General features: G+C 42.1%; 1 protein-coding gene and 1 long non-coding RNA gene across 2 annotated transcripts in view; one reads left to right on the top strand and one right to left on the bottom strand.

Moving 5' to 3' along the window:
• The first annotated feature begins 848 nt into the window (after nucleotides 1-848).
• Nucleotides 849-2789, top strand: LOC145547961 (uncharacterized). The gene is made up of 3 exons (XR_014084232.1): nucleotides 849-1554; nucleotides 1637-1720; nucleotides 2279-2789. It is a non-coding gene; the product is annotated as an uncharacterized LOC145547961 (long non-coding RNA).
• Nucleotides 2790-3708: 919 nt separating this feature from the next.
• Nucleotides 3709-9589, bottom strand: part of LOC103480012 (solute carrier organic anion transporter family member 5A1-like) — a 36852-nt gene continuing 30971 nt past the window's right edge. Inside the window, exon 9 of the mRNA XM_081598175.1 lies at nucleotides 3709-9397. Within this exon, the coding sequence (XP_081454301.1) occupies nucleotides 8724-9397 (674 nt within the window). The 3' untranslated portion in view covers nucleotides 3709-8723. The remainder of the gene's footprint in view (nucleotides 9398-9589) is intronic.

Genomic DNA, 9589 nt, shown 5'->3' with positions numbered 1-9589 from the left:
ATCCATAAGGGAAGGACAATCTTATCCCCAGAGGTAACCCTGTGGAAAGATTCAATCGCACATTGCTTAACATGCTAGGACATTAAGTGAGCAGAATAAATCTCGATGGAAGATTTTGTAAAACCCCTTGTTCACGCATACAATTGCACTAAGAATGATGTCACTGGGTTTTCTCCATACGAACTAATGTTTGGTCGCCGACCTCGTCTTCCCATAGATGTGGCTTTTGGGTTGCCGCTGGAAGAGGACATCTCCACTCTCACCCACAGTATGTCAAAGATTGAAAACGCACCTGCAAGACAGCCATCAGTTGGCTGCAGAGAACGCACAGAAAGTGATGTCTCGCAACAAGACCTCTTTTGATCGGCATATCAGCATTTCTGAACTTGCTGTAGGAGATAGGGTCTTGTTAGAATGTCCGACTGAGAGGAAAGCACAAATTGGCTGACAAATGGGAACCTGACATATATGTAGTGTTGGAGAAGGCCAGAACCTCCCTGTTTACACTGTAAAACCAGAGAACCAGAATAAATCTCTCAGAACACTCCATCGTGATCTTTTGTTGCCTTGCAAATACCTACCTGAACAAAGTTCTGTGAAAAACTTACCTGTGAAAAAGAAAAAGCACCTGCCTATGAACTTGCCTGATCCTCACGATAAAGATGCATTAGAAGAAGAGATCATCTTACCTGTTTATAATCCCTCTTCCTTCGAACCTGTGAAATTCATCACTGTTTTTTAATTCACCATTACCTCCTGTCCAGCAACCTGTTCCGCCTGCAGACCTACCTGAAGTTCCTGATCAACCCCCACCCTCTGCTGCAGAAGAGGGATTTGGAACAGGAACTCACAGTTGTTGCAGAGGAACCAAGGAAACTTCAAGCTGTGGACAGAGAGGCGGTAAACATCAGTTCAAACATTTATGATTCCTTAGGAGATGCTACTGGAGATCCTGCTGCTGAGGGAGATCCTGTTCCTGAGCCTGTTACTCCAGAGCCCTCCACCAATAATATGGAACCAGAAGTGGACTTAATTGTTCAAACAGAACCATCAAGCCCTGAACCAGAATCATCAAGTTCCATAACGGAATCATCGAGTCCCGAATCAGTACCATTTTTGCGGAGGTCAACCCGAGCAAGAAGACCACCGGAACGCTTGCAGTACTCCCAACTCGGTCACCCGCTGTTGAAGAGTATCCAATTATTGTTTCATGGACTGACCACTGCATTTACACATGCACTTGAAGGGACTGAGGAGGATGAGCACCTGACTGTTCCTGGTATTATCCAGCCAGCCATCCAGACTCAACCTGGTCCATGTACGGGGACGTGCATGGGATCAGGGGGGGAACATGTAACCCACGTGACCGCCACGCCCCAACCACCTTCCCTTTAAGTAATCCCTTTAACCTCTGGGACTCTCATGTGTGTTTCCGGGTATCCACTGTGCTGCTGCTCACTGTCGGTTGTGGCGTCGGTTGTTAATTAAACAATCTGAACTCTCCAAATCGACTCATTGCTGAACGATTACACATCTAAAACTCAAGGATCTGTGGTGAGTTATCAAATACCATTTGAACTTGACGTTATATTTGCAATGCTAGCGCCGCTAATATATCCGCTGCAATACTCACCAGGTTGGGCTTGTTGATGCCTGATATACCTTTGATGAGAACCAGTTAACATTGCATCCACCTCCTTAGACAATCCGTTCCTCGACGGTGAGTAAATATTCATTCATATGTATGATGGAGCGTTATTCCCGCTATGCGCCGCCAGTAGCATTAGCTACCAACTCGACAATCAGATGCCCACATTAGTTCAGTCCATTTACTAACTACTTGCTTAATAAAATATCACACTGTTAAAGCCGAGTTAAAGGTCACACCTTTGATATTTAAAGGCTTCTCCTTCAACTTTGGATTTGATGATTTTCATGATTTCTTTGTTTGTTGTTGTATTACATACTGGTGCATCAATGAAGTCTGGTACCTAGTGATTTTGTTTGTAGCTACTCTGATCAATCACATTCTTAAGTTGATTGATTTGATTTATTAGTTGTTGTTTGTAGCGACTGATAATTACTTTATTTGAGAAATGTTGAACTTGAATTATGAAGTGCACTTTTAAAAGGACTTTTCCTTTATTTTTCCTTTCCCAATTTTATGAAGTTGTTGTCAATACATAGCAGTATGTATTTAATTCTTTGTTTCCCCATTTAGCTTATATAAATATAACATTTATATATGAACTTAATGTATGTTTTCTGGCCCTTTTAGGTCAGGTTTTTTTTCCCCCTTCATCTAATTGCTTGATGACGGAGGATGGCGAGCTACCCACACACCACCTAGTGGTAGGAAATCAAAAGACACTTTTCACGCAGGAAAATCAAGACACTTTTCTCACAGGAAACAAACTAAACTCTAAGGGAGTATCAAAAGGAAAAGAACTCTTCTCCCGTTGCTTTTGGACTCCTTTTTGAATTGCATTTGGTTCTGAAGTGTTACTGATTGTTATTATTTCTTTGTTGGTTTCTTTTTCCCCCTCATTGCTTCTTTTGAACAATTTATTTTTGTTTAGTCTTTTGTTATTTTTATTTTATTTTTTTGTCATCATTATTATCATTATTATTGCCACTGCAATAAATAAGCAGTATAAACAAAGCTCTTTGCCTCAGTTGCATCAATTATCCACCCAACCCTGACTCCATGCCGTACCTATTTCTGATTCTCCAAGTGGTTAACACTAAATCTTGCAGTCAGACCTGCGCATTACCCAATAGCGTTACAAATGTGATTTTTTCCCCCCCCAAATTCAAGACATGGGGTGTCTTGAATTTGGTGACTTGGTGATCTTGGGTCACCTCAAGATCACCAAGTCTTCTTAAAAGGTAGAATCTCTGAGATCAGTTCTTCAAAATATAGTCAGTGTTTTCAGCAAAGTTGAGCCGACTGTCCAGGAACGACCCAAGGTATTTAAAATGTGCCACAGTTTCAACAGCTTGGCCATCGAGAGAAACTGGAACCACTTTAAGGTGTTTAGATCATTTAATTAGTTCTATATTCTTAAGAGAATTAAACATTTATAATAAAGACTTTGCGGTATTCTGATTTAGTAATTATATTAGTTGTGTTACCACCCCCACGCCACTAGAGGCAGTAGCAACCCCGAACCCCAGATTTAGAAGTACACCAAAAGCCACAGAATTTGGTAAAAACGGTGAGTTTTGCTGAAGTAATTAAAGACACAAGTTCAAATCCCTGCTGAGAGTCGAACTCCTTCAATCAGGGCTCTTCCGCAGCTCTGATTGGCTGAGCAATGTAACGTGATCCTCTGATTGGCTAAGCAATGTAACGTGATCCTCTGATTGGCTAAGCAATGTAACGTGATCTCTGCAGCAAGTGATGGCAAAGCGGGGCGTCATCACGACTTTACACAAGTGTGTCTACCTCCGCCGAACCCCTGGGGTTCGATCCAACCCAGGTTAAGAACCACTGGTTTAGGTGAAACAACTTCCTGACTTCTAAACAATAGCATGTTCTTTTGTCTTTCCCATTTTGAAAACTCAGTGAAACAGGAAATCATTGAGATAATTGTTACCAAATACAGGGTCATTTCTTTCCAAAAATAAAATTTCACACATTTTTTAAGGGACTAAGACTTTAAAACAGGGTAGTTGTTTTTTAAAATAATAAAATAAAAACGGTGGTTTTCTGCAATACTGTTTTATTCAGTTTGTCACATTTTTAATCAACAGAAGTCAAGAATCGGAGGCAGGTGAGAACATCCGCATCCTGCCTCTCATCAATCAGTGCTGCGTCAAAAACACTTTTCTCCAAAATAAATAGGATACTGACTTCTTTAAAAAAAAAAAAAACAACTACTAGCCTACCTACGTCTGATCCCGGATCAGTCTGGAGACGATGAGATGAACCGGAAACGACGGAGAGAAATCAGAAAACGTTGTAAACCTTCAAGGCTCGAGTTTTCAGGGACCAGTGAACCTTCATCCTGTGAGCAGCGACGCTTTAAATACAGACGTGACAAAAGTTTCCTGCTCTTTTCTACATGAAGACAGTCGTGCTGAACATTTTACTCCATTCTGCTTCTAAAGTGTTAACACATCAAGTTTCATTTTTCTTCTTTTACGGCTTTATGAGACAAAACGAACGAAAACGCTCCGTCGGATCTTAACTGAACGCAACATTCATCCTGCATCTGTGAACAAAACGTTTGGATTCACTTTTCCTGCTTTAAAATAAAACCAGAAGCTGTTTTTAATCCAGGCAGAGCAGCAGTTTTCTCCAAAATAAAAAGCTCGGGACATTTAGCAGATTTTTGGTTAAAATCTCAACCTGCAAAAATGAAACAAGATTTTTAAACTAAACAATTTGCACAAAACATAGAACAAGTCATTCTAAAGGAATAAAAAACCCTAAAGGAGCAAAACGGTGCGGATGCATGATGGCTGTTTCACAATGCGCAGCTGCAAACCATCAAAACAGCAGAAAATAAAATAAATACAGCAAAATCAATTGTTTTATGTCTCATTTTTTAAAATTCAAACGAAAAAATGGAACTCAAACATTAAAACATGTTCTGGAAATGATTAGAAAAGACATTTTTATTTTTCGATAAGGTCAGGGAGAATCTAAATGTATGTTTTGAAAATTGTTGCCGTAAAAATGTGATTTCTAAGGGTAAAGGATGAATATCTGTTGATTCAGTTAAGGTCAAGAAAATATCAGATTATTAATCAATATAGAACATATTGCAAAATGTTCAAGTAATGAGGAAGTAATCATGTTTTTGAATATTTAAAAATGTAAAGTATTTTTTGAGTTCCAAGTTTCTAAACCTTAATAAACTGCAGTTTTCTGCTCTTCAGTTTAAAACTTGTATAAATGTCTGAATTATCATCAGAAGCTTCAGATTTAGATATTCATCTGCAGTTTTCTGTGTTTCAAAGGAGCTGGACTGAATAAGGAATTTATAAATATTAAAAAATGTCTTTACAGCAGAAAAAATGTGTTTTTACCTCCAACTGTGCAGCGGCTACACCAAACAGCAGTCTGCATTCTCCAACTGAAGCTTTTGGGGGGTTTTTTGCGGATAAATTACAATTTTGTTAAATGTAAAACAGATTAGATGTAATTCTGCTGATAATCTGGTGCTGCATCTCTGCCTGCAGTTCCCAAAGTGACCAGCAGGTGTCCCCAGAAAACACTTTATTTAGAGATATGCGTTTTCAGAAAATTTTAGAGCTAAATACAAAAATTTTAATCCTCTCATAAAGAACAAATTTGTTCTAAATGTAAAAATCTTAAAATTTATGCTTGAATTGTTCAGATTTCCTTAAATGTGGCACATTTAGTGGATCCAGTTCGTTGCGTTTCCACACTAAAGTCACCTGGTGCTGATTTTTTAAAGAGAATAACTTTTCAGATTCAGAAAGAACCATGTGACCATATATGGTGTTTTAATTTAGCTTCAATTATCCTGCTAATGCAGGGATTGTACTCAACGCTGCACCTTATTTCAGGATTTATAGAAAATGTTTGCAGCTAATAAAATTAATCTATTTTTGAATGATTTGCAACAAAAAAGACAACAAAAAATCAGAACATTAATCTCATCTGTATGTTCACAAATCAATAACATATCAAATTAAATTTCAGTTTGGGCTCTGGTAAGGATGCTACCCTAGAGGCGTCTCTTCCAGGTGATTTTTAACTCTTTACCGTTTTTAAATCATCAGTTTCTGCTTGAAGACGTCATGATGGAAATCTCCATCATCTCTTTCAGGCAGACGGATCCAGACGGTTTTTACATCAGAAACACTCAAACATGTCGGAGGAATGTGCCGAGGAATGAGGTCCGGACTTTGTTCATGGTTCCTGTTTACACCTTCAGCAGGAGAGAGCCTGAGGAACTTCCCGTTACAGCTGGGAACACTGGGATTCTGCAGTGGGAAGTGGGACTGGACAGCGTGGAAAGGTCTCCGAGCTGCAGCTGCTAACCTGGAAATCTCTGCAGCCGCAGAGGAAGATTTCTAAATCATTTCAGGCCGAATTTCTCTAAACTGTTTTTGAAAAACACATTTTAATTTTTACACTTGTTAAAAAGCAGGATAGTTACTTTTATGACGATAATTGCAACAAATCAGTTCCAGGCCAGAAATTTATTTTAGAGACCATATTAGATTTTATGAGATTCAGCAGAAACACATGAATAAAATTCTGAACTTTAAGTTTTGCTGAACAAACATTAAGTCACCAGTGGTGGGCACTACAAGCTAAAGAGCTAACTACGCTAACCCTAAAGCACTAAAGCCCTAATCATAAACATTAGCTCCACTAATGCTAGTCTGCTAAACTAACATGGTATTTAGAGGAAGCTAATGCTAACGGCACAACGTAGCATATCGCCCTCATCAGGATCATTGTTGAATAAACTTCTCACTCATGGTCTCAGTTTTATAGTTGCTGATTTTTGTCGGGGGCTGCACAATGGCGCAGTTGGTAGAGCTGTTGCCTTGCAGCAAGAAGGTTCTGGGTTCGATTCCCAGCCTGGGGTCTTTCTGCATGGAGTTTGCATGTTCTAACTGTGCATGGTGGGTTTTCTCCGGGTACTCCGGTTTCCTCCCACAGTCCAAAAACATGACTGTCAGGTTAATTGGCCTCTCCAAATTGCCCCTAGGTGTGAGTGTGTGTGTGTGCATGGTTGTGTGTCCTGACTGTCTCTGTGTTGCCCTGCAACAGACTGGCAACCTGTCCAGGGTGACCCCGCCTCTCGCCCGAAACGTTGGCTGGAGATGGGCACCAGCAACCCTCCCGACCCCACTGAGGGAAAAAGGGTGCAAGAAAATGGATGGATGGATGATTTTTGTCGGCGGTTTGTTGCGGTCAGAAGGTACACAGGAAATCAGCAGAGCTTACTGGACAGCTGCAGTACTTATTGTTCACTTTCCACTAGTTCAAAACAGTTTGAAGAAGAAGAAAAGAGGTGAGGAAATGGGACCGATGTATAAATTATTTCAAAATAAGAGCATGTAGATAAACGGCTACATACATGAAGTTGATAAACAAAACTTCAATATAAAAGTTGAACTTTATTCAATTAAACGTTTACAAAACAGCCAAATAAATTAGAGGTTTAAAATTTATCCGGAAAAATTAATTTGGGGAAGCTAAGTGCGCTAGCTCTGCTATTAGCGCATTAGCAGATTAGCTAAAGAGTGCCCACCACCGTCAGTTACTAATCTTAATATGTTTAAAAGACTAAAACCCTACGCTGATTGCTTGAATTTTATTTTATTTTGGTCCTTGTATATTAACGAACGTATAATATTGTCATAAATATACTGGATTTAGCAAAATGCTGATTTCCATCTGTAGTTGCTCGGAGTGATGAAGCTTTTATTCACCTGATGAGCCCAAATAACGACCCTGTGGTTCTGCTGCCACAGGGCAGCTTTATCTGCAGGTGGCGATAAAGTTAAGCTAGAGCAGAAATGGCGCGGCGGCGGTGAGGCTGCATCTCAGTGGAGCTAAACCTTTCCTGCGATCGCTAGCAGCGCTGGAGGGTCATGAAGAGGTTTCTATATTTACTTCCCTCCAGAGGAGAGCGGTGAAGCACAGCGAACTGAGAATTCAATCTCGTCGTTTCAGACCGTTTTCCTTTCACAGCTGATGGACTCAACTTGATTTGGAGCCACATGAAGATCAGCTGCTTGCTGTCAGTGCATCTGCTGCTGTTCTGTCTGAAATATCTCAGCTATTTCCTTCCTGGAACTGGAGGAGAAACGCTGGTCCTGTTCAGGCTGAGCCGCTTGCTGGGCTGCTGAGACGAACGGATGGATTGTACGGAGCAACAAAAGGCTCCGACTGAAACATAGAAACAAACATAAAGCTGAACTCTAAACGCTGTTTTCACGTAGCACCATGCCATCGGTTTCCAGTTCCTAACACTGAATCATCCTGTATCACATTTCCAGGAGTAGTTTTTTTTTTGTTTGTTTGTTTGTTTGTTTTTTTAGACGAGGACGAAGAAGAAGCAGACGGATGTGAGGAGAAAGCCGAGGTATCCGTTCCGTTCGGGAGAGTCCTGCAGTCTGTCGGGGAGATTTCTGCTTGTTCTGTTCATGTGAGGATTGAGGTGACAGAAGGCACGTGTAGCCAGGGCGCACTGCAAAAACAAATCTCACTGCTGGTCCAGTTTCTAGTGCAAATAATTTAGTACACTTTAAATAAGATAACTTAAAAATAATGTTTCAGCTAGTAACATGAGCTTGCTTTAAGTCAAAAACGAATTAAAATAGCAGAAAAAGTTCTAACTGGCAGATTATTTCACTTATAACAAAACATTTTTCCCATTTTATAAGTGAGATAATCTGCCAATAATCACTTTTTTCATCAATATTAAGGAATTAAAACAAACTCCTATGTCTTGCTGATAAGTTAGTTAAAATAAGACAAAAGTAACTTATAAGTGTAATAAGATATTTGCACTAGAAACTAGACTAGAAATGCTTGGTAAGATTGTGTTTTTGCAGTGTGTGGGGTTTATCAGCTGTGAACCGCCGTCCACCCAAACAGCCGACTGAGCTTTTCTCCGCATCACAAAGAAATCTGCTGTCCAGCAGATTTTTCTCTTTTTTTTGTCAGAAAAGCTCAGAGCTTTCTGCTCACTAAAACATGTGAATGAATCTGGGCCTCCAGCGGTTTAAACCCGAACTGAGATGTGTTCCAGCGAGAGGGCCGGAGCCGGAACCGGGGCCGAAGCAGCCGGAGCAGCCGGGGTCGGAGCAGCCGGGGCCGGAGCAGCCGGGGCCGGAGCAGCCGGGGTCGGAGCAGCCGGGGCCGGAGCAGCCGGGGTCGGAGCAGCCGGGGCCGGAGCAGCCGGGGTCGGAGCAGCCGGGGCTGGAGCAGCCGGGGTCGGAGCAGCCGGGGCGGCTGCGGTTGGACCTGCAGGGGGAGGAGTTATTGCTTTCAGCTCGTTGCCGGGGCAACTCTGCGTGCTGACGCCTCGGTTGAGGGCGTTGGCGGCGTGCGGCGCGGCCATGTCGGTGCGCGGGATGTTGACGGGGCAGGAGCGGGTGCGGGCGTGGCCCTTGTGGCCCCCCGGGTGGCACACGAGGCTTCCCACGGTGTCGACAGGCGACAGGTGGCGCTTCAGCCAGCGCTCCACCCGCTCCTCCTTGTACTTGATGGAGTACCAGGTGAGGAAGATGAAGAGGAAGCCGAGGAACTTGAGGCTGGCGGCCAGGCCGAAGTAGACGAAGCGCAGGGAGGTGACGTCGTACTCCCAGCAGGAGCCGTGAACGCCGCAGTCCTGCTGCCACAGCATGCAGGTGGTGTCGATGACGGCGCCGAAGTAGATGGGCGTCGGGATGTAGGCTGGGAGGAAGAGGAGGGAGAGGAAGATTCAGAAACGACTTTCAATTCAGAAACCAAATTTTTCTTTTCAAACGGTCTGCAGATTCTGTGTGGCAGAAAAGCTGCTGCGTTTTTGTTGACCTCAAAACTGCGCAACTTGAAATTTCGAAAATAAATTCTCCTAATGGAAACACGCTAATTTCGTAAAAGTTC

This window comes from Poecilia reticulata, chromosome 17 (genome assembly GCF_904066995.2).
Source record: "Poecilia reticulata chromosome 17, P_reticulata-male-v2, whole genome shotgun sequence".
NCBI classification, from domain to species: domain Eukaryota; kingdom Metazoa; phylum Chordata; class Actinopteri; order Cyprinodontiformes; family Poeciliidae; genus Poecilia; species Poecilia reticulata.
This window is presented reverse-complemented; position numbering and strand designations above follow the sequence as displayed.